At 42.9% G+C, this 25,379-nt stretch overlaps 1 protein-coding gene and 1 pseudogene across 3 annotated transcripts in view; both read left to right on the top strand.

Annotated features, from left to right (window-relative positions):
* The window catches only part of usp43a (ubiquitin specific peptidase 43a), a 603,671-nt gene that overhangs the window by 463,944 nt on the left and 114,348 nt on the right, over nucleotides 1–25,379 (top strand). For all 3 annotated transcript variants that reach the window (XM_041217140.1, XM_041217139.1, XM_041217138.1), the window contains one exon: nucleotides 22,634–22,781. In XM_041217140.1, the coding sequence (XP_041073074.1) occupies nucleotides 22,634–22,781 (148 nt within the window). The remainder of the gene's footprint in view (nucleotides 1–22,633; nucleotides 22,782–25,379) is intronic.
* On the top strand, nucleotides 959–1,417 carry LOC121293939 (annotated as a pseudogene).

The following is a 25,379-nucleotide window of genomic DNA, read 5'->3' as shown; positions in this document are numbered from 1 at the left end:
AATGGATCGACAATAAGCACAGTTATGCCACTGTCATCCCCCCACCCTTATCGCATATTATTGTTTGCCTATTTTCCTTACACTTTATTGTCCTACAAGCATTGCTGCCAACAATGCTGAGGCCTGCTCTGCCATCATAAGTGACACACCAATGATCTTCTCTTTTGAGTATCGGAGTTCTGCAGCATCTCAGATCAGGTGAGGGCAGAGTAATGAAGATGAGCTTGGCAAATATCTATGCCAGCATGGGTTCATCTTACCCACCAACCAGGCAGCTTGGGGTTAGGAAAAGTAGCGTTGGCAATCCGCTCGCTGAACAATCAGCAAGTGAATTTTTCCAGTCTTTGCCCAACCAGCTCCCCTGTCTCAGAGTTGGTGTTATGCGAATCCAAGCCAAGGTCACCAATTTTCACTGCTGAGCTGTACACAGGTGAGGAAGTACCTGGAATAGGCATTCCCTCTCCACATCCCGCTCCTTCTGATGGAGGGATGGTGCGGGATGGAGTCGGGCCTACCACCCAAGGTAGCCACCAGTTGCCGCGTGGTGAAGCGGGCTGTTTAAAAGGCACGCCTAGGTTCCCTGGGATTTTGTCACAGTTGTTTTGCTAAATATTAGGCTTTCTAGCTCTCACCCCTCACACCACCCCTGCCCCCATGCCCCATTCAAGCCAACCCCCAACTGTGCAAATTTCTGGCCCAGAGTTACCATTTTTTTAATAAGCCTGTATTCCACTTCCACCAGCAAACACAAGGATTTTTAACTCCATTGTGTTCGTTTCCCTGCCCCAGATATAAATTTTATCTTGTTGGACTGATGCTTTGTGATCTGAAAACCATGTCATAAGACCTTTAACTGATATGAATTCCATAAGTTAGTTTTCACGCTGCTTGTTGTATTTTTCAGGCTTTTAAGTTGTAACAGTTCCTGTCTTGTTCAGTACCATGTGCAGTAGTTGATATGAAGGTCGAACTCTGTAGTTTCAGTGGGTATAATTCACTGGGTCACAGGAAGCGCTATGCCAGAATCGATGGGAAAGTTTTCCAGTTTCTGAACTCAAAATGTGAGTCAGCCTTCTCCAAGAGAAACCCTTGAATGATCAGCTGGACTATCTTGTACAGGCACAAGCACAAAGAAAGGCAGTCTGAAGAGATTCAGAAAAAGCGCTCGCATCACGCAGTGAAGTTCCAACAGACTATTACTGGCACCTCTCTTACTGAGATTATGGCTGAGAGGAATCAGAAGCCGGAGGTGCACAAAGCTCACTGTGAACAGTCAATCAGGTCTGCTAAGGAGGCCAAAGCTGCAACAAAGAAAGTCAGCGCAGCTACAGCGCAGGCTACTCAGAAAGCAGCTTCCAAACAGAAGTTTGCAAAGCCAATGAAGTCTCAGGTTCCATGTGTTGGTGAAAAAGGTTAAATATAATAATCAGTTGTTGATGTTAAAGAAAACCTGAGTAAAATTCAGTGAAAAGAAAATAATTGCTCTGCAATTGCAGCAGTCTTTTTGAATTTGTCTGACTCACATTATTGAGCAGGTGTTCCATGTCAACATTCTTAGTGCCATGGCAAGCAATCCAAAAGTATATACAACAATAGAGATAGTGCTTGTTTTCTTTTCTGAGATTCTTCACTTTCATAATGTATTGTTAGTTGCTGCATTCATTTCACCTGGCAACATTGTGAATTGATAATCCAGCATATCCTTCATGTTCCATTTTGACTGCCCTATCATGGAAGGAAATTGGTCAACAAAGACTTGCTTTTGGACACTTGCACATTTTCAGATTATAGGGTGATTAAGTTATAGAAGATTTTAACCTGTAAAGAGATTAGTTGCAATCATTCTTGTAGTTGCGGTGCATAACTTCCTTAGAAAGTTAGAAGTTTCATGTTGGTAAAAAGTTAGTATGCAAGTACACAAGTGTTTAGGCAGGCAAATGGAAGGTTGCCGCTTATTACAGAATCATAAGGACTCGAAATGTTAACTCTATTTCTCTCTCCACAGAGACTGCCAGACCTGCTGAGTTTTTTCAGCAATTTCTGTGTTCATATTATAAAAGTAGGGATGTTTTGCCACAGTTGTACAAGGCAGTGGTGAGACCACATCAAGACTACTGTGTACAGTTTTAGTCACCTTATTTGAGAAGTGATGTGACTGTGTTAGAAGCAGTTCAGAGAAGGTTCACTCAACTAATCCCTGGGATGAGGTACTTTCTTATGAGGAAAGATTGCATGGTTGGCCCTGTATCCATTGGAGTTTAGAAGAATGAGAGGTGATCTTATTGAAACATAACGATCCCGAGGGAACGAGACAGGATGGATGCTGAAAGGATGTTTCCCTTTGGGGGAGAGACTAGAATTAGGGGACACAGTTTAAAAATAAGACCCCTCCCATTTAAATTGGAGATTAGGAGAAATTTTTTCTTCCTGATGGTTGTGAGTCTGTGGAACTCCCTTCCCCAGAGAGTAATGGAGGCATGGTCATTGAATATTTTTAAGGCAGAGGTAGATAGATTGTCGACTAACAAGGGAGTCAAAGGATATCAAAGGTAGACAGGAATATGGAGTTGAGGCTCCAGTCAGATCAGCCATGGTATTATTGAATGGCGGAGCAGTCTTGAGGGGCTGAATGGCCTTCTCCTGCTCCTAATTCGTATCTTTACATGTTCTTCACCTTTTAGTTCATTAATCAGTGGCTTCCATTTTATATGAACAATAGCTGCTGACTTCATCCCCTATATTGATCTCTCTCAGTGTGATTCCTTGAATGACAATGAGCTTGCATAGGGATTTTCTAAACACGAGTTGTAAATCATCAGTTTGATCTCTTTTGTTAGAACAGCAAATTAAGTTAAAGAACATTGGGAATTTCATACTCCAGGAATATGATAGTCAGGGAATATGCTCACACCTCAAAATAGTCAGAATTCTCTGGCATTCAAAGAAAGCCTTGCATTTCCCCATTGTACAGCTGTTTGGGACTGTTTAATTTCCAAGCTTGTCAGTACTGCAGCAAGGAAAAATAACAAAACCTTAATTTCTACTTTCTTTGTCCAGCAACTTTTAAAAAAAAAATCATTCATGGGATGTGGGCTTAACTGGCTCGGCCAGGATTTATTGCCCACCCCTAATTGTCCTTGAGAAGGTGGTGGTGAGCTGCCTTCTTGAACTGCTGCAGTCCATGTGGTGTAGGTACACCCACAGTGCTGTTAGGGAGAGAGTTTCAGGATTCTGACCCAGCGACAGTGATGGAATAACAGTATACTTCTAAGTCAGGATGGTGTGTGACTTGGAGGGGAATTTCCAGGTGGTCGTGTTCCCATTTATCTGCAGCCCTTGTCCTTCTAGATGGTAGTGGTCGTGGGTTTGGAAAGAGCCTTGGTGAGTTTCTGCAATGCATCTTGTAGATGGTACACACTGCTGCCACTGTGTGTCGGTGGTGGAGGGAGTGAATGTTTGTGGATGGGATGCCAAGCAAGCGGGCTGCTTTGTCCTGGATGGAGTCAGGTTTCTTGAGTGTTGTTGGAGCTGCACTCATCCAGGCAAGTGGGGAGTATTCCATCACACTCCTGACCTGTGCCTTGTAGATGGTGGATAGGCTTTGGGGAGTCAGGAAGTGAGCTACTCATCGCAGGATTCCTACCCTCTGACCTGCACTTGTGGCTACAGTATTTATATGGCTAGTCCAGTTCCGTTTCTGGCCAATGGTAACCCCAGGAGGTTGGTGGTGGGTGATTCAGTTATGGTAATGCCATTGAATGTCAAGGGGTGATGGTTAGATTCTCACTTGTTGGAGATGGTCATTGCCTGGCACTTGTGTAGCACAAATGTGACTTGCCACTTGTCAGCCCAAACCTGGATATTGTCCAGGTCTTGCTGTATTTGGACATGGACTGCTTCAGTATCTGAGGAGCCGTTATTGGTGCCGAACATTGTGCCAGCAAACGTCCCCACTTCTGACCTTATGATGGAAGGAAGATCATTGATGAAGCAGCTGGAGATGGTTGGGCCTAGGACACTACCCTGAGGAACTCCTGCAGAGATGTCCTGCAATTGAGATGATTGAGCTCCAACAACCACAACCATCTTCCTTTGTGCTCAGTATGACTCCAACCAGTGGAGAGTTTTCCCTCTGATTCCCTTTGACTCCAGTTTTGCTAGGGCTCCATGATGCCACACTTGGTCAAATGCTGCCTTGATGTTAAGGGCAGTCACTCTCACCTTGCCTCTGGAGTTCAGCTTTTTTGCCTATGTTTGAACCAAGGCTGTAATGAGATCAAGAGCTGAGTGATCCTGGCAGAACCCAAACTGGGCGTCCGTGAGCAAGTTATTGCTAAGCAAGTGGCACTTGATAGCCCTGTTGATCACCCCTTACATCACTTTACTGATGATCGAGAGTAGACTGATGGGATAGTAATTGGCCAGTTTCGATTTGTCCTGCTTTCTGTGTACAGGACATACCTGGACAAGTTTCCAAATTGCCTTGTAGATGCCAGTGTTGTAGCTATACTGGAACAGCTTGGCTATGGGCACGGAAAGCTCTGGAGTATAAGTGTTCAGTACAATTACTGGAATATTGTCAGGGTCCAGAGCCTTTGCAGTATCCAGCGCCTTCGTCGTTTCATGATATCGCGTGGTATGAATTGAATTGGCTGAAGACTGGCATCTGTGATGCTGGGGACCTGGAGGAGGCTGAGATGGATCATCCACTTGGCACATCTGGCTGAAGATTGTTACGAATGCTTCAGCCTTATTTTTTGCACTGATGTGCTGAGCTCCCCCACCATTGAGGATGGGGATATTTGTGGAGCTTTCTCCTCCAGTGAATTGTTTAATTGTCCACTACCATTCACGACTAGATGTGGCAGGACTGCAGAGCTTAGATCTGATCTGTTGTTTGTGGGATTTCTTAGCTCTGTCTCTTGCTGCATATACTGTTTGGCACACAAACAGTTCCGTGTTGGAGCTTCAGCAGGTTGCCACCTCATTTTTAGGTATGCCTGGTGCTGCTCCTGACATGCTCTCCTGAACTCTTCATTGAACCAGGGTTGATCCCTGGCTTGGTGGTAATGGGAGAGTGGGGGATATGTCAGGCTGTGAGGTTACAGATTGTGGTTGAGCACAAATCTGCTGCATTTAGCATGGTGGTAGTGCCACACAACACGATGGAGGGTATCCTCAATGTGAAGACAGGGCATCAATTCTACGAGGACTGTGTGGTGATCACTCCTACCGTTACTGTCATGGACAGATGCATCTGCAGCAGGCAGGTTGGTGAGGACGTGGTTAAGTAGGTTTTTCCTGCTTGTTGGTTCCCTCACGACCTGCTGCAAACCCAGACCAGCAGCTATGTCCTTTAGAACCCGGCCAGCTTGGTCTGTGATGGCGCTACCGAGCCACTCTTGGTGATGGACATTGAAGTCCCCCACCCAGAGTACATTCTGTGCCCTTTCCACCCTCAGTGCTTCCGCTAAGTAGTGTTCAACATGGAGGAGCACTGACTCGTCAGCTGAGATGGGGTGGGGGGGGGGGGTGCGTAGGGTACACAGTTATCAGCAGGGGATATCCTTGCCCATTTTTGACCTGATGCCATGAGACTTCATGGGGCCTGGAGTCAATGTTGAGGACTCCCAGGGCAACTCCTTCCTGACAGTATGTTCTTCCAGGGACATGCTAACCACTCACTTAACAGAAAGGGTTCGAAGTTTGGAGAAAGCCCAAATTGTAAGAGTCAGGTCCCTACTTACTGGGTTGTGGGCTTTGGAGGGCTGTTGGTTTGGTATCTGATTGATTGAAGCAATGCTGGTCCTTAGATCAGTTAAAAATTCTTGTACCAGTTTGGCTGAAATGATGGTCATCTGTCCTTTTGTTCTGATTGGACAAAGGGACTCAATAATATTACATTTTTGCATTTGAATAACATTTTTAAATTAATAATACATGTAGCCACTATTTTTCTTTCTCCATTTCCATTTTACTCAGGTTTAGCCTCCTCACTCTCACACACACACACACACACAGACACACACACGCACGCACGCACAAAGATTTTGTCCAATGCACTCACCACTTGCCACATGTGGCGAATTGGCCACAAACATGACCAATTGATGCTGTTTATTTTTAGAACCACGCAATACTGAGTTGGTTTAAAGTTTCAGCGTTGGGTACAATTAGTGACTACTCACTAGACCGCTGTTCGTCATCCGTTCCTAATTAAGCAAGGAAGAATCAACCATGTTAGCCAGGAGTCATATATCGGTCAATCCGTGACTGTGTTTATCAGAATATAGATCAGTTGACCGGGCTCTAGTGACATTGAAATTGAAAGTCCACTTGCTGAGTGAAACAAAAATAGGCTAAAATAAAAGCAAAAAACTGCGGATGCTGGAAATCCAAAATAAAAATAAAAATACCTGGAAAAACTCAGCAGATCTGGCAGCATCTGCGGAGAGGAGCACAGTTAATGTTTCAAGTCCGTATGACTCTTCAACAGAACTAAGGAAAAATAGAAAAGAGGTGAAATATAAGCTGGTTTAAGGGGGGAGGGGTGGTGGGACAGGTAGAGCTGGATAGAGGGCCAGTGATAGGTGGAGATAGCCAAAAGATGTCATAGACAAAATGACAAGGAGGTGTTGAAGGTGGTGATATTATCTAAGGAATGTGCTAATAGGTGACATTAAGGGTAGAAAGCAGGACGAGCAAGGTACAGATAGCCCTAGTGGGGGTGGGGTGGGGGGAAGGGATTGAATAGGCTAAAAGGTAGAGATAAAACAATGGATTGAAATACATTTAAAAATAATTGAAATAGGTGGGAAAAGAAAAATCTATATAAATTATTGGAAAAAAGGGAGATTGGAAAGGGGCTGGGGATGGAGGAGAGAGTTCATGATCTAAAATTGTTGAACTCAATATTCAGTGCGGAAGGCTGTAAAGTGCTTAGTCGGAAGATGAGGTGCTGTTCCTCCAGATTGCGTTAAGCTTCACTGGAACATTGCAGCAGGCCAAGGACAGACATGTGGGCATGACAGCAGGGTGGAGTGTTGAAATGGCAAGCGACAGGGAGGTCTGGGTAATGCTTGCGGACAGACCAATGGTGTTCCGCAAAGCGGTCACCCAGAAAAATGGGTTGCTGTTTGTTACTAACTCTGTTCCTGTTCTCTGGGCACCTTTAAATGATGCATTTAGAACTGCTCTGTGAAAGCAAGGCCAGCCTTCGGAAGGATAGCAATCCAATTGCTTTCAAAATTTTCTTGGGGTATCTAGCGACACAGTGGATGCTAACTGAAAAAATTAGTTTCATTTAGCTGGCAGTTTTCACAAAACAGTTGAGGTGCACGAGGTATGGACAGCTCTGCATGACTGCCAGTGAGGGTTGAAATTTGAAATTTTGGCAAACTGGTTGCTGCAGCAACTTCCAAATATGATGAATCCAGAATAAGAATAATTAACTGTACAAGAGCTGACTTCAATGGGGCAAGAACGTGGCTGGGCCATATAGACTGGAACAAAAGATTGGAGGGGAAAAACTGTAGCGGAACAATGATTATGGGAAAAAAAGAATTGGTTCGGGCACAGTCAAGGTATATTCCATTGAAAGGGAAAGATAGGGCAAACAAATCCAGAGCTCCCTAGGTGAAAAAGGAGATAAAAATTAAGATAAAGAAGAAAAAGTGTGCTTATGACAGGTGTCAAGGTGGAAAATACAATTGAGAACCAAGAGGAATGCAGAAGTTCCAGAGGGGAGGTGAAAAAGCATACTTGAGAAGCGAAGAGGCATTATGAGAAAAGACTGGCAGCCAACATAAAGGGGAATCCCAAAGTCTTCTGTAGGAATATAAATAGTAAAAGGGTGGTAAAAGGAGGAGTAGGGCCAATTAGGGACTAAAAGGAAATTTACACATGGACGAAGGGGCATGGCTGAAGTATTAAATGGATACTTTGTATCTGTCTTTACCAAGGAGGTAGATGCTACCCAGGACATGGTGACAGACGAGGAAACTCTGTCACTAGAAGGGTTCAAAATTGATAAGGAGGAAGGGTTGAATAGACTGTCAGTACTTAAAGTTGACAAGGCATAGAGACCAGATGAGATGCATCCAAGGATATTGAAGGAAATGAGAGTAGAAATTGCAGGGGCACTGGCCATAATCTTTCAGCCTTCACTAGACTCAAGGGAGCTGCCAGAGGACTGGAGAATTGCAAACATTACGCTCTTTTCAGAAAAGGCTGTAAGGATAAGCCCAGCAATTACAGGCCAATCAGCTTAACTTCAGTGGTGGGCAAGATTCTAGAAGCAATTATTCGGGATAGAATTAGTAGTCACATGGAAAAATATGGGTTGATAAGGAAGAGCCAGCATGGATTTCTAAAGGGGAAATGGTGTTTAACTAACTTGCTGGAGTTTTTTGAAGAGGTAACAGAAAAGGTCGATAAGGATAAACTGTTGATGTGGGGTACATGGACTTTCAAAAGGCATTTGATACAGTGCCACACAACAGACTTGTGAGAAAAGTTGTTGGCTCATGGAATAAAAAGGACAATAGCAATGTGAATACAAAATTGGCTGCAAAATAGGAAGCAGAAAGCATTGGTCGTTGGACATTTTTCAAGCTGAAAGAAGGTTTGCAATGGAGTTCCCCAGTCAGTATTGGGACCCTCGCTTTTTGTGATATATATTAATGAACTAGATCTTGGTGTGCAGGGGACAATTTCAAAGTTTGCAGATGCAATACTACAAAAGGACATAGACAAGTTGGTGGAGTGGGCAGATAGGTGGCAGATTTAGTTCAATGCAGAGAAGTTTGTGGTGATGCATTTTGGTAGGAAGAACATGGACAGACAATATAAAATAAGGGTTGAAATTTTGAAGGGGGTGCAGAAGCAGAAAGAGTGTATATATGCGTAGGTCATTGAAGGTGGCAGGACAGGTGGAGAGAGCAGTAAGCATATAGTATCCTGGGCTTTATTAATAGGGGCATAGAATACAAGAGCAAAGAGGTTATGCTGAATTTGTATAAGACACTTGTTAGACCACAGCTGGAGTATTGTGTACAGTTCTGGGCGCCACACTATAGGAAGGATGTGAACACATTGGAGAAAGTGCAGAAGAGGTTTACAAGAATGGTTCCAGGGATGAGAAACTTCAGCTATGAGAATAGATTGGAGAGGTTGGGACTGTTCTGTTTGGAGAGAAGAAGGCTAAGAGGAGATTTGATGGAGTTGTTCAAATCATGAGGGGGCTGGACTGAATAAATAGGGAGAAGCTGTTCCTGCTGGTAAAAGGATTAAGAAAGTTATTTGCAAAAGAAGCAAATGTGACGTGAGAAAAACCTTTTCACACAACAATTGATTTGGGTCTGTAATGCCTGGAAGTGTGGTGGAGGCAGGTTCAATCGAGGCATTCAAGAAGGCATTAGATGATTATCTGAACAGAAACAATGTGCAGGGTTATGGGGAAAAGGCAGGGCAATGACACCAGGTCATAATGCTCGTTTGGAGAGCCGATGCAGACGCAACGGGCCCAGTGGCCTCCTCCTGTGCCATTAAAATGCTGTGATTCTGTCAGAAACAGAATTCTTTGGTTAACTGATTGTCACCACCCTGAGAGTTTATACAGCAGGCTTGCAAAACCCTTTTGAAACTCTCCTCTTGGCTCTGGCAGTGAGTGTAGGGGTTTTGATTACTGATGATCTAAAACCTCAAACCCATTTAAAAGATTAATATGCATAGATTTTCTATCCTGACGCAATTATGATGACCTGACCACCATAAGTTTGGCGAGTGTCAAAATCCCATTGGAGAACACTGGTCTAAGAGGGCAGGCAGAGCTGCTTCCCAGTGATGGCTTTAAGTTAGCTGCTGGGCAATGTCTGATTAGTGATCTCACTGTTCCCTGGAGTCTTTCAGGATATTTCACTTGATTGTAAGAAGGTTTGCTTATGTGCAGTTGTGAGTGGCAACCCTTCGAGATCTCTGTGTTCCTCTAATTCTGGCCTCTTGAGCATCCCCCGTTTTAATCATTCTACCGTTGGTGGCTGTGCCTTCTGCTGCCTGGGTCCTAAGCTCTTGAATCCCTCCTTACACCTTTCCACCTCTCTCTCCCTTGCTTTCCTCCTTTAGGATAGTCCTTAAAACTGAGTTGAAGAGTCAAAGGATTCGAAACGTTAACTCTGTATTCCTCTCCACAGATGCTGTCAGACCTGCTGAGTTTTTCCAGCTGCTTTTGTTTTTGTTTATCAAGCTTTTGGTCATTTGCCCTAATATCCTCCGGTGTTCGGCAACATATTTTGTTTTACAATGCCCTGAGAAGTGCCTTGGGACATTTTGTTAGATTGGAGGTGCTGTACAAGTACAAGCTGTTGTTATGCAAAGTACCACTCCATGAACGATAAAGTTAGTATCCTGAATAACTGGAAACTCAGATAATTTACAGCTTGAATCAATCGACATAACTTTCATTTGCTGACAGTTAACTTAAAAAAAAAATTTATAAATATATGCTTAATGAATGCACAGACAAGTCTGCACATCAGTGAATAAAATCAGGGACACAACCATTCTTTTGGTATTATAATTTAGCAGAAGGCAGTATGCTGAACTGCAGGTAACTGAATTCAGAATGTGTTTGGAAAGCAATCATATTTTTCATTCCATCGAAATATGATGAGATTTTATAATCTATTTTAAGAGATAGATACAATTGATTTTTTCTTTCAAAAAAAAGAATGAAGACTCAAATCCTTGCCATTCTAATTTTCAATCATGGAATCATGTTTTGAGATGAACAAACTGGAACTGATACATTTGTGAGAAATTTCTCTTTTAAGCTATTAATTCCTTCTTCAATAATGAGATGCCATCCTTTATTTATAATCCTTTCTCACATATAGTGTACTGACTGATTTAAAGTAATTGTCATATTACTCTGGTTATTTCATAAAAATACACTCTACTGCCAACCATCCCCATCGATGTTCTTCAATTTTTTTTAAGACCCCTTTATTTTTCTGCCATTTGTGTAGACAGCTGTCTGATGCCTTCCCCAAGTGACCATTATTCCTATGTTTAATTAATAGTTAATATGTTAGCTTTATGTAATAGTGTGAAATGAGTGGTAGTGATTCGGCAATGGAAGCAAATATAAAACCGGGTTACCCATTTACCATCACAAATTTTACACTATACTCCACTTTGCCAATGACTCCAGTAAACTATCCTGTCATGGGGACATTCAAGTACAGACTAATTTGCCCTCATCCAATATTTATCCATTGTCCAACAGTTCCTGCTTGAAGACAATCAGGAATAAAAAACCTGGACTTTTGCTCCCAAGGCAGCTGCACTGAGCCAGGAAATTTCCTAGCTTGTCATTTCCGCCTTGGGAAAAAGTGGTATGAATGGTGGGATCTTTGTTCCGGAAGGTTAGGGGGTGGTGGCAGGGTTGTGTGTGGGCAAGGCAGGTGCGGGATACAGTTGAGTCCACCACCCCCGCACGCAGATCAGAGGTGGCCGTAGGGGTTCACCCAGTATCTCCCATGGATGGACCTTAGGAGCCATGCTGAAATGAAATAAAATAAAGTTATAAATATCTGTTACAGGTTTCACTATGTAAAAACCTCATTCCTGAAACCCACTCAATACATTTTAATCACTTAAATACTTAATCCTTTATATAAACAAACATTTGTTTTTAGCTCCAAGGAAGAGTCAAATGGACTGAACGTTAACTCTGCTTCTCTCTCCACAGATGCTGTCTGGACCTGCTGAGTTTTTCCAGCATTTTCTGTTTTTATTTTACATTTGTTTTAGAACCTCTTTGAGCTGTCAATCAAGCTGTGAATTTACAGGTCCCCCCCCACCCCCAACTATGATAATGATAGCTCTGAAGAAGAGTCATACAATTTCAAAATGTTAACTCTGTTTCTCTCTCCACAGATGCTGCCAGGCCTGCTGAGTTTTTCTAACAGTTTCTATTTTTATCTCAGATTTCCAGCATCTTCAGTACTTTGCTTTTATGATAGGGTGTGGAAACCAATCAAGCGTTAATAATACTATAATAGCCTTTAGGGTTATGTCAACAACAGTTATTGAAACTGCAAGAACAGATTTTTTTTAAACTCAGTCAGGTTTTTTTCAATTTTTAAAGGGCTGGCCATTTAAATAGCTTGATACCATGACAGCCGTACAGACTTTATCCACTTTTCATGAGCATTTACAACTTTTCTAAAGATATGTAACCTTCACACTGTGGGTTAAGGCCCATGCTGCAGCAAAAATGGGATCTGTTTGAATTCAGCTCTGAGTTCAAATGACCCTGCTGAGTTTGGGTTTCTCATGTGGGAATCACGCCCCACCCTGATTTTCCCCTCTCCTCCCCCACCAGTGAAAATGGTTTTGCTGGATATGAGGGTGGGACTTCCAGATCCAAGTTCTGTCCGTCATTTTGGATTCGCACTGGGTTTCCACGACCCTACGAAAACCCAGGGTATTTTGTTTTCTCTTCCTGAATACAAATAAAGCTGAAGGGCAGGCATAGAGGTTGAGTACAAATGGCTTTAGTGGGGACGTGTTGCTTCACCTTACAGGTCCAACTGACTGTGCAGGAGAACGTGATATTGCAAACTTTCTGTGATTGCATACATATTAGCATTACCACATATTAAATGATTGTATTTTACATACTAACAAAGGCACTAATACAAACATCTCCCTTCCGTTAAATAACATCCCCATACAGTATAACATTAATATGTATATGAATAAACATCCCTAATAGAATACAACAAATTTGAAAACTATAACACTATTGACGCAAAACATTCAATTGTAACAAGGGCACTTGGAATGCTCTTCTACAAGGTGTTGTCTACGTTTGGAACTGTACCAGTCACGGTTGACTCAACCAGGTCTTGTGACAATGACATTCAGGTGTGTTCTGGAACTATCCGTCCTCGCCAATTGAAAACTTTGTTTGGGAGGACTGTCCTCAGTTGTCAGTATATTGCTTGTTTCTTGATCCGTTAAACCTATGCTGCTTGGCAACCTTGTGCATAGCAAGCAGAAAGTTTCCTGGGGTGAGATCAATTTCTTTATATTGCTGCACTATTTGGTGTTGTCACCTCATACAAATGTGGTTCTTTGGATACCTCTGCTGGAATCCACGTCTGTTCTTATTAATATGATCATCACCTGCTGGCAGAAAGTCTGCACCTACATGCACATCATGTGCGTCTTTCATCTTATCTTGTTTCTGATATAACCTGTTTGTGATCAACGGCGACTTGTTGAGATTATAGCTTGGAAATGTTGTTCTCACAGGTCAATCAAACAGAATCTCAGCAGGGGTTGGTAATCTGAGAATGCAATAACATAAGTTGGATGTGTTGCCCAGTTTCTAAACACTTTTTGATCAACAATTTGTGCTAATCAAAGGTTCAGCTATCCCATTCAAAAGAGGATAAAGGGGTAATGATGTAACATAGTTGATAGATCATCGTTCACACATATCCTGGAACAGTTTTCCCATGTGTTGTAGACCATTATCGGATGCCACTTCTCATTGAGGCACCAAAAAGACTAAAGATGGCACAAACAGTGTTGGGCATTGCTGCACTTGATATGTCTCGAAGTTTTTGTATAATACGCCAATTGGAGTGATGGTAGCTAACAGCTAGCAGGTAGCCTTTACTCCCCCAGAGAATAAATCTGTTGCTATCTTGGTCCATGGTGATGACAGTATGTGATGTGATTGGGGGCGGGGTGGGGGGTTCTTTCTGTTGACTAGCTTGGTGTTCCTGGCACGCATCATCAGATTTCACCACCTGATCAATGTCCTTGCTGATGCTGGGACAGAACACCGACTTGCGGACAAGTTACCTTGTCCTCTCTATTCCTGTGTGCCCTTGGTGGAGCTGTCCAAGTATGTCAGACAGAAGTGGCACCGGAATGACCGTTTGGCACCCTTTGAATTTACCAATTTTGTCTTGACATGACCAATGCGTTCTCAGAACCGCAGGGGTCTCCTGGATGGTCTCAGGCAAACCCTCTAACAATCTGTCAGAGAGCTCAGAGTATCTGGGGTCTTGAGAAGTGTCCCCCTGGAGCTCCTCTCTCTTGTTTTGACTGTATCACATGGGATCTATGTTGTAGACATCCTCCAAGCTTGCACAGACTTCGTCCTGCTGGACGCTGGGCAGTAGGCCTCGCACCTTCCCTGGGCTGGGCAATCTACTTAGAGTGTCTGATAGGGCCATCTGACTAACAGCTTTGTATCTGACATCATGGTTATAGCCCTGAATCTTGATTCGAGACGGTACACTCATGAGCCATTTTCTACAGACCATCCCCGGCGGCTTATGATCTGTCTCAATCATGAACTTTTTCCCGAATAATTATGTGTGGAACCTGGTGATCCGAAAGATACGAATGAGAGTTTCTCAGTTGATATTGGAGTAATTCCCTTGTACTGGTCACAGCCTTTTTGAACTAAATGGGACAGGATTGCCATTTTGAAGAAAATGTGTACCAAGACCTTTCTGCGATGCATTCCCTTCCAATGTTGTTGCCTTCTGAGAATGATAGTATTGAAGACATGACTTGGCTGACAGCTCTTGTTTCAAAGCATTGAATGTATGTTGCTGATCGTCATGCCATAGGTCTTTCTTCAATTCTCTTTGTGGAAATGCCTTCTCTGAGAAGCTCGGTATGTATGGACCAAGGAGATTGAATAGACCTGGACAACTTTGGAGGTTGTCCTTCTCCTGTGGTATCAGCGTTGACTGGATGCCTTCAGTCTTCCCAGAATCTGGACAGATACCAAAGCCTGAGTAAATGGCACTGAAAAGATTTGTGATCTGCCTTAATGGAGCACTTTTTACTGTTGAAAACAAAACCTATGTGCCTGGTGGTCTCCAGTAACGAGTGTAGTTTTCTGTCATGTTCTACTATGGCAATGTTGTCCACAATACACACAGCCCAGAACTCATTCAGTTATCCGGTCCATATACTGTTAAAATATATCATGGCTGAACAACATTCCAAATGGTAAATGGAGGAAACTGTACCTGCTAAACATTGTTATCTCTTGCAACACTCTTAACCAGTATACAGACCAATATCCATTTTTTGCGTCTAATTTGGAAAAGTGTTTCGCTCCAGCAAATGTTGGATTTATCTCTCCTAACACTGGTATCTTATGAGGGCAGCTCTTTCAGGTTTGTTTGGCCTCCTCAGGTCTAAACACAGTCGAGTTGAATCTTTCTTCCTAATTACAGTAGTGATAGAACTGCACCAATCGTGTGATATAGCACTCATGGAATGAAAGTTATTGAAATAAGAACAAAGAAAAGTACAGCACAGGAACAGGCCCTTTGGCTCTCCAAGCCTGCACCGATCATATTGCCTGTCAAACTAAAACATTTTGCGCTTCTGGGGTCCGTATCCCTCTATTCCCATCCTATTCATGTATTTGTCAAGCTGCCTCTTAAATACCACAATCGTACCTGCTTCCACCACCTCCTCTGGCAGCGAATTCCAGACACTCACTACCCTCTGCGTAAAAAAACTTGCCCCGCACATCTCCTCTAAAGTTTTCTCCTCTCACCTTAAATCTATGTCCCCTAGTAATTGACTCTTCCACCCTGGGAAAAAGCTTCTGACTATCTACTCTATCCATGCCACTCATAATTTTGTAAACTTCTGTCAAGTCACCCTTCAATCTCCGTTGCTCTATTGAGAACAATCTGAGTTTCTCCAACCTCTCCTCATAGCTAATAACCTCCAGACCAGGCAGCATCCTGGTAAACTTCCTCTGCACCCTCTCCAACACCTCCATATCCTTCCTTCTGGTAATGTGGCGACCAGGATTGCATGCAATATTCCAAGTGTGGCCTAACCAAGGTTCTATACAGCTGCAGCATGACTTCCCAGCTTTTATACTCAATACCCCTGCTGATGAAGGCAAGCATGCCATATGCCTTCCTGTCTACCTTATCCACCTGCGTTGCCACTTTCAGTGACCTGTGGACCTGTACACCCAGATCCCTCTGCCCATCGATGCATTTAAGGGTTCTGCCATTTACTGTATAATTCCTACCTTCCAAAAGTATTAGACCTTCCAGAATGCATTACCTCGCATTTGTCCGGATTAAACTACATTTGCCATTTCTCCACCCAAGTCTCCAACTGATCCATATCCCGTTGTATCCTTTGGCAATCTTCTTCACTATCTGCAACTCCTCCAACCTTAGTGTTGTCTGCAAACTTACTAATTAGCTCAGTTACATTTTCCTCCAAATCATTTACGTATATTACAAACAGCAAAGGTCCCAGCACTGATCCCTATGGAACACCAATAGTCACAGCTCTCCATTCAGAAAAGCACCCTTCCACTGCTACTCTCCGTCTTCTATTACCAAGCCAATCAATTCTGTATCCATTTTGCCAGCTCACCTCTGATCCCGTGCGACTTTACCTTCTGCACCAGTCTGCCATGAGGGACCTTCTCAAAGGCCTTACTGAAATCCATGTAGATAACATCCACTGCCCTTCCATCGCGATCATCTTTGTCACTTCCTCGAAAAACTCAATCAAGTTAGTGAGACACGACCTCCCCTTCAGAAAACCATGCTGCCTCTCACTAATACGCCCATTTGCTTCCAAATGGTAGTAAATCCTGTCACGAAGAATCTTCTTCAATAATTTCCCTACCACTGAGGTAAGGCCTGTAATTTCCTGGATTATCTCTGCTACCCTTCTTAAACAATGGAACAACTTTGGCCATTCTCCAGTCCTCTGGGACCTCACCCGTAGCCAGTGATGATACAAAGATTTCTGTCAAGGCCCCAGCAATCTCCTCCCTTGCCTCCCTCAGTACTCTGGGGCAGATCTCATCTGGCCCTGGGGATTTATCCACCTTAATATTCTTCAAGATGCCTAACACCTCTTTTTTGATCTCAACATGATACAGGTTATCTACACACTCTTCCCTAGACAAATCGACTGCTAAGTCCTTCTCTATGTTGAATACTGATGAGAAGTATTCATTTAGTATCTCTCCCATTTCTTCTGGCTCCACACACAGATTCCCACCTCTGTCCCTGAGTGGGCCTATCCTTTCCCTGGCTACCCTCTTGCTTTTTACATATGAATAAAAGGCCTTGGGATTTTCCTTAATCCTGGTTGCCAATGACTTTTCATGACCCCTTTTAGCCCTCCTGACTCTTTGCTTAAGTTTCTTCCTACTTTCTTTATATTCTCCACGGGCTTCATCTGTTCCCAGCCTTCTAGTCCTTACGAATGCTTCCCTTTTCTTTTTGACTAATTTTACAATATCCTTCGTTATCCAAGGTTCCTGAAACCTGCCATACTTATCCTTCATCCTAGCAGGAACATGACAGTCCTGAATTCTTATCAACTGACATTTGAAAGCCCCCCACATGTCAGTTGTTGATTTGCCCTCAAACATCCGCCTCCAGTCTAGATTCCTCAGTTCTTGCCTAATATTGTTGTAATTAGCCTTCCCCCAATTAAGCACCTTAACCCAAGGACTCCTGTTATCCTTATCAGCCAGAACCTTGAAACTTACTGAATTATGGTCACTTTTCCCAAAATGCTCTCCTACTGAAACTTCAACCACCTGGCCGGGTTCATTCCCTAATACCAGGTCCAGTATTGCCTCTTCCATAGTTGGACTATCTGCATATTGTCTCAGGAAGCCCTCCTGGATGCACCTTACAAATTCTGCACCTTCCAAACCCCTAGCACTAAGTGATGCCCAGTCAATATAGGGAAAGTTAAAATCACCCACCACAACAACCCTATTGCTTTTACATCTTTCCAAAATCTGCCTACACAACTGTTCCTCAATTTCCCGCTGGCAATCGGGAGGCCTATAGTAAACCCCCAACATTGTGACTGCACCCTTCCTATTCCGGAGCTCTACCCATATTGCCTCGCTGCATGAGCCCACTGAGGTGTCCTCCTGTCGTACAGCTATGATATTCCCCTTAACCAGCAGTGCAACTCCCCCACCTCTTCTACATCCCTCTCTATCCTGCCTGAAACATCTAAATCCTGGAACATTTATCTGGCAATCCTGTCCAACCTTCAACCAAGTTGATCTCTACAAAGTTCATAACAATACAGAGTCAGAAACAAAGATGACGTCTGCATCTTTAAATGATATTATTCTATAGCCTGTAATGAAGTGTTCTAAAAGTACAGTGAATGAAACTAAGCCAGAACAGTACTCTTCGGGGGTCGGGGTGGTATGTCAGGTACAATAGAGTGCATTTCTAGATACCATACTTTAGATTAATGTAGATTAGGGCTCGATGCTAAACTTCTGAGATTTTAAAGTCAGCCAATTGCCTACTGGTATATTTTATGCTGTTTTAGTTTCACTTAAACCTGCACATTCTAGGAAGCCCGACATTCTTGCTCAAGCTTTCTTGTAGAACCTGCTTTTTTGTAATTTCAAATCACGCAGCTTTATTTGGACAGCATTTTAACTACCCTAAATTTTTGATGTTCTATTGTTGCACACACGTGCAATCAGCTGCAGGTTTCCAAGAAGTTGACCAAGAAAAATAGTTACCAGAGTATGTGATGGAAATGGGTGATAATTTCAGAAATTTACTCAACTATTCAAGTCACAAATTTGTTAATGTGTGACCTTCCCATTTTTGAAATTAGTGTCTGTAATTTACCTTCAAACTTTCAACTCCAGTCAAAAGTATGGACATACGATCACGATGCTGTGCGAAGGGGGAAAGGGTCATGGAGGCAGATTCAACAGTGGCTTTTGAAGGGAATTAAATAAATCCTATTGGGGGGGGATGGAAATAGCAGGGCTATGGGGAAAAGGCAGGGGAGTGAGAGTGGCTGGATTGCTCTTGCCGAGAGCTGGCATGGAATTGAGGAACCGAATTATCATCTCCTTGGCTGTAAGCATTCGACGATTCCATTTGTTTTCTGACTGAATGTTGGCAGCACATTATATGAGCAGTCACCAAAAGCTACAAAGAAGTTAAACTAATTGGAAACGTTTAAAAGTTAAAGTTTGACCAGCGCCCAGCCACACAAGAATTTGAGAGGCCTTATCCTGCAGCAGCCTAGACCTGATTTTAAAAAGCGTGCCTTTCTTCTGATTGTTGGAAGTTACGTTGATAAAGAGTCAGAAATCTTTGAGGTCGCTTTAAAAAAAAAATCTGTGGGCAACAGCACTGGAGATAATTGATTCTAATTATGAGCTTTTAAGAACAAGCATTTGGTTCAATTCTCTATTTGGGAGGCAGCCAACATATGAGGTCAAGGATTGGACTATAATTGATCACAAATTTTACAAGCTTTCGAGCACCATTGTACACTACAGGTATTACAGGCATTTATTGAAGGAATTTGATCCCTCCTCCATGCCGAATTTGGTGGTGGGGGGTGTCATTTAATCAGGCCGTCTTCCCGTCTTAACCCCGATTAAGTCCATGGCATGAAGTCTCATGGATGACCTTCCTGCCTGCCACCAATTGAGGCTCTGAGTGGGCAATTAATGCCCACTAGAGGGTCTCATCCCACCGCTGCTGGTACTAACCTAGCAGCAGGCTGGGGGCGTGGCATGCGGGGAGCATGACGAGCAAACCCGCCATCACTACCTGTGACCTTGGATCTGGCGATGATCCTAAGCCTCAGGTGAATGTCGTACCAGCACCAGCCATCGCCTCCCAGGTGGCACTGTCTGATAGAGCTGCTGGCCTCTGATTGGGCAGAAGGAAAGAACACTTTGGACCAGTATTCTTATTTCCCTGTTTTTACTGTTTTTCTTGTTCAGGGTCTCGGCAGGCATGACCCAGTAAATACCGTTCATTCTGTCGACATTTATTATGAGATTACTTAAGTTGGCAGTTAACTTATTCACATTTTAGTGCAGATCAAGGTTAGTTGAAAATCAATAGCAGAAATTACAGTATTGACAGTTTGATAATGGCACTGGAAATATACAATTTGGCTCTGTTTCAGAAACTCTGGCAATGCAGTTGGTCAGATTTTAAAATAATACCAAACCAGGAAGAGCAATGAAATTAAAGGAGGCAGCTCAAAAACTGCAGAAAGAGTGAAATGAGAAATTTCGGGACCTGTCAGCACAAAAACGTGGGCTGATTGCCCTGTACTTGGACTTGTATTTCGCTGATCAATTTGGGGCTGCTCTTAGCAGCGTAGACGATGCCCAGGAACGCAGCTGTTTAAATCAACAGGAGTGTCAAAACATTCCCACACCCCCAGCTCTGAACTATTCTCTCCCATCCCTTACCCTCCCGCACTCCAGCTCCTCAGTCCCCTTTGCATTGATGGACATTTCTCAATTATCTGTACCTCGGCTTTGATAGTTGCCACTGACTACAAGACCCAGGGCAATCTGTTCCAGCACCAGAGGGCCGCCATCAATAAAGCCAATAGAATATAGTCAAATAGAAGGGAGAGGAAGCAATAATCGAGCTTTACCACACCCTAGTCAAGCCATACTCGGAATGCATTATGTCCCTCTGTGATCACTGAGAAACAATTGAGAGGCATTGAAATGCCGGAGGTAATGTAGAAAGCCATGAAGCTTATCCTTATTATAAGTATCTGAGTTGTCCAGAAAGTCTGGGGAAACGTTTTTTTTAAGCCTGTATAGGAGATATCATATAGAATCGTAGGGAGCTCAGCCGAAGTTGATAGCACGCCCGCCAACAATTAAAAGGCCTGTTAAAGCCATTAAATTATCAATTAACTTGAATTTTTCGCTGCCTGTCCAACCTTACAGTTGGCAGGTAGGCAAGTGGCCTTTGCACTTTAGGAAACCTCATTCATGGGCGGGATGAGGTTTCCTAAAGCAAATAAAAATAAAATAAAAATTTTAAAACTTAATTAATAACATGTCCCTGCTCATGTGACAGAGTCACACGTGGGTACATGTTTCATTACATTTTTATTTTCTTCTTTTTAATAGCACTTCATCTCCCTGAGGCAGCTCTCTGCTTCAGAGAAGTTATGAAGCGCGCACGCGTGAAGCCGTGTTCGCCCCACCCGCACAGGCAGTGTTGAACATTGCCGGTGTGAAATTACCTCCGGCCCCGATGGCGGGCGGCTTACTGACCACCCCACCCCAGCCGTGCCTGCCCAATGTGTGAAATTCTGTCCGTAGAAAGATACAGGAGGAGGCTGTTCACCACATCGTGGCTGTGCTAGCTCTTTGGTAAAGCTATTTAATTAATTTGACTATCCTGCCCAAATACTTGTCTCAATTCTCCTTTGAATGTTCCTATTGAATCTGCTTCCAGCACTCTTTCAGTCAGTGCTTTCCAAATCACAAAATCTTCCTGTTCTCTGCCCTATTGTTTTGTCCTGTGTCCTCTGGTTACCAACCCTACTGCCGCTGGAAACAGCTTCTCCTTATTTGCTCACAAAATCATTCATGATTTTGAAGTCCTCTATCCAACCTTCTCTTCTCCTCCTCTGCTTTAAGGAGAACAGTTCTAGCTTCTCCGGTGTCCCCGGCTGACTGAAGCCCCTCATCCCCGGTACAATTCTAGTAAATCTCCTCCCTGCAACCTCTCCAAAAGTGTTGAGCCCAGAATTGACTGCAGTGCTCCAGCTGAAGCATAACAAGTGTTTTATAAATGATTAGTATGGCTTCCTTACTTTTGTACTCTATTCCCTTATTAATAAATGACAAGGATTCCATTTTAACAGCCTTCTCAAATTGTGCACATACATCCCCAAATCCCTCTGTTCTTGCACCCTCTTTAAAATTGCACTGTTTAGATCATGATGCCTGTCCTCACTCTTTTGCCAAAATATATCCCTTTACACTACTAAACATTAAATTACACCTGCCATTATCTATCTGTTTTAACAGCCTATCTTTGTTCTCCTACTCTCCTCCTCAGTTTGTACTATATTTGTAGGTTTCTTATCACCTGCAAACTTTGAAATTATGCCCTGGATACCCAAATCCAGGTCATTCATGTATGTCAAAAAGAGCCTGAGTCCTAATGCTGAGGACCCCTGAGGAACATCACTGCATTCTTCCCTCCAGCCTGATGAATTCACCACTACTCTCTGATTTCTGTCTCATAGTTTAGCATTGTGCTGTTCAGAGTCAAACCCAAATCGCAAGATGGGAATTGTACATGATAAAGTTACCCTATGATAACAAACGGTGGAGGAAAGTGTAATCTGGGCTATTTTAAAATAAATGGTAGGAGCAGGACAAGGAGATAGAGGTTCAAGCTAGTAACAAGGTAAATTTTAAAGTTGATATCAGGAAGTTCTTCACATGAAAAGTATTCAATACATGGGATGGATTTTGCACGAAATGATAGAAGGGGACACTCATTCAAAATGGACAGCATTAGGTCTTTCTGAGAAATGGATTAAGATGAGCCAAATTGCCTTCCTCATCCATATTTATCCTGTGAAAAAAATGTCTAAACTGTTTTCAAAAATTATTATACTGTTTTTAAACATAAATGATTAAAGTTGGTGCTAGACTGATCTCAGCAATTTCGTTTTATATTCATTTTTTGGTAAATGAAAAGAAATATGATGTTTACACCAAGAATCTTAAATTGTTTGTCTTATTGCAAAACAGGGCGTTACCAGAGCATGTCGGCATCTTCTTACAAGGCTGCTTCCGATGGCTTTGAAACAACTCCAGTCGAGTTAATTCAACATGGCGCAACTGGCAAAGTGCTTCTTCTCGTCTGCAACTCAGCAGGGACAGGGCAACAAGCTGTCAGGTAACTAACGGTTTTGGGAGTGAAATTCTTACCCTCACTAATTTCAGTCCAAAAAGTGTTCATGAACAAAATCGAGTTTAATTACTTCAAATTTGTACCTACGCTTTTGCTAAAATTAACAATGACAGGAATTTCACCCTCTCTGTATTTAAACTTGTGAATCCTCCGAGTTCTCGAACTTTCCCTGGAAAAATATCCAACGTGCTACATTGAGTGATTTGCAATTCTTATTCATTCACTGAACCGGCTGTCAAAGTTAGCAAAGTCCAGAACAAGCAGTTTGAATTACTGTCAGTTGGATTTTAGGCATCCTTAAAGAAAATAGGATGCTTATGGGACAGGACTTTGCCCTTGGCGAGTGGGGGGCAGTCAGGAAGCCGCCTGCCGCCCGAGATCAGGACTGGACCACAATTTCACACTGGCGGGCCAATTAAGGCCTGCCCAGCATGAAACGCGAGTGGCAGCGCTTGGCACTGCCTGTGCGGGGGCGGAGGGCAGGAGGGTGAGCGGACAAAGCACGAACCTCACGCATGTGCATGAGTGAGTACTTGAAAATCTCCCTGAGGCACAGAGCTGCCTCGGGGAGATGAAGCATTTTAAAAAGGAAAATAAAGAAAATAAAAATGTAATAAAACATGTGTCCTCATGTCACACGAGCAGGGGCATGTTATTATTTCAATTTGAAAACTTTTATTTTAATTTGATTTGTGGTTAGAAACCTCATCCCACCTGTGGATGAGGTTTCCAAAAAAATGCAAAGGCCACTTGGCCTTTTCACCTGCCAGCCAACTGTTAGGTTGGACGGGCAGCGAAAAATTTAAGTTAATTGATTATTTAATGGCCTGAACAGGCCTTTTAGTTGTTGGCGGGCGCGCTGCTGACTCTGACACGTGCCGACCGAGCTATCGTGCAACTGCGCGTTGACATTGGCGCGCTCGGTCAACGTCATTTCACGCTCGAGCGGCTTGGCACACGCCTGCCACTGAGCAAAAAATTCTGCCCATGGGCTTTATTTCTATATTCACATTGATCTTTAGACAATTAAATCAACAAACTCATTGCTGTAAGGTTATTATTTCTGATACTATCTGAGGAAAGCTGCATTTAAAGCTGATACAGTGGAGAGGTTTCCTGAAAATGTGGGCAAATTAATGACAGATAATGAGGTGATTATATGCAGATACACTCCTGATGCAACACATCAGTTCAATATTTTGTCTCCACATCCATCTACTGGCAGAGATGAAGGTGAGGACAATTGGACATTGCAAATGTGTAGCTTATAAATTTCATAGAAACTGCTGATCCTGGCTGGAACCTCAGATCTGGCACCAGTGACAGGGCCTTGCATACAGTGAGTGACTTAATAAAGAACAAACAAATGCACTGTCAACAATTTTCCATTGAATAATATAAATGGAGAGAAAATCAGAGGCAAAGCACACATGACTTTGTAAGGTGTCACGTTGAATTGTTTCGCTTTGTATATTTTGGTAAGTGAGGGAAATGAAATGAATATGAAGTTAAAACTTGTGTCATAAAAGCGCTGTGTAATTTGGGAGTCTAAACTGCACTGATACAGTGGCCTGCAACGTTCGAGCTCCGGGGCAGTGTAACTCGGGGGTACCCCAAAGATCCTCTGGGGAACACACACCCCCCACCCCACCCCAACCACCACCACCCTACCAAGAAGTTCCTAGGTAAGGATTGCATGGAACTGCCCAGGAAGTTCAAACCTCCAATGGGCAATTGCCCTGACTAGGAATCATGCAAAATTGCAAACTTTGGATGGTTCTGACTATCATACAGAAATAGTTACCCAGAAAAAGTTAGAGGAATTAAAACCACTTCTAGCTTCCAGACAACTATTGTACTGGTTCCCAACCCCTCTCACCAAACACAACAGCCACCTACCCGCATTTATACCAGCCCACTTTCAGTATCATTATGCAAGGTCCATGAAAAATCTGTCATGCCGTTGGATGTAGCTGTAAACCTTTAATTACTGACTGTGACAGGAGAGAAAAGACATTTGTCAGTTAGTTCCAAGCAAATGTGTGTGCCCTGCGGATAAGATGCTGTTCAATATCTGCTTTAAGCTGCTCTTCCAACTAAGTATGGCATTCTGAGACCAATTAATACATATTTAAACTGTACATTCAGACTAGACCTTGCAATTCACTTGTGTTGTTTAGTCCACTGCGATGCATTTAATAATCGCATTGTACTGTTGCTCTGGCCATTTCCTGTTACAAATGTTGTTGTCATCTGATCTATTTTCAAGACCCTAAATAAATCACTTGAGAAAACAAATTGGCATGACATAGCATTGTAGACTTTTCAGGCATGCAATCTGTCCTGAATTTAAAAGGTCACTGCTGCTTAAAATGCACCAAAATGTAATTTGAAATTTTTTTTCCCTTCGTTTGCCTGACCTTATCGATGTAGATTCAGTAAATGTAGATTCAGATTTCACTAGTGCAAGCACTCACAAGAGATGTTTTAAATTAAACATCAGGCACAAAAAGACCTACACTTTATCCACAGGACATGCACTGGTCCTCTTGAAGGATTTTAATATTTTATCTTGCACTGAAA

Source organism: Carcharodon carcharias, chromosome 22 (assembly GCF_017639515.1).
Source record: "Carcharodon carcharias isolate sCarCar2 chromosome 22, sCarCar2.pri, whole genome shotgun sequence".
NCBI lineage: Eukaryota > Metazoa > Chordata > Chondrichthyes > Lamniformes > Lamnidae > Carcharodon > Carcharodon carcharias.
Note: the sequence above shows the minus strand (reverse complement) of the source record. Positions and strands in the feature narration are given on the sequence as shown.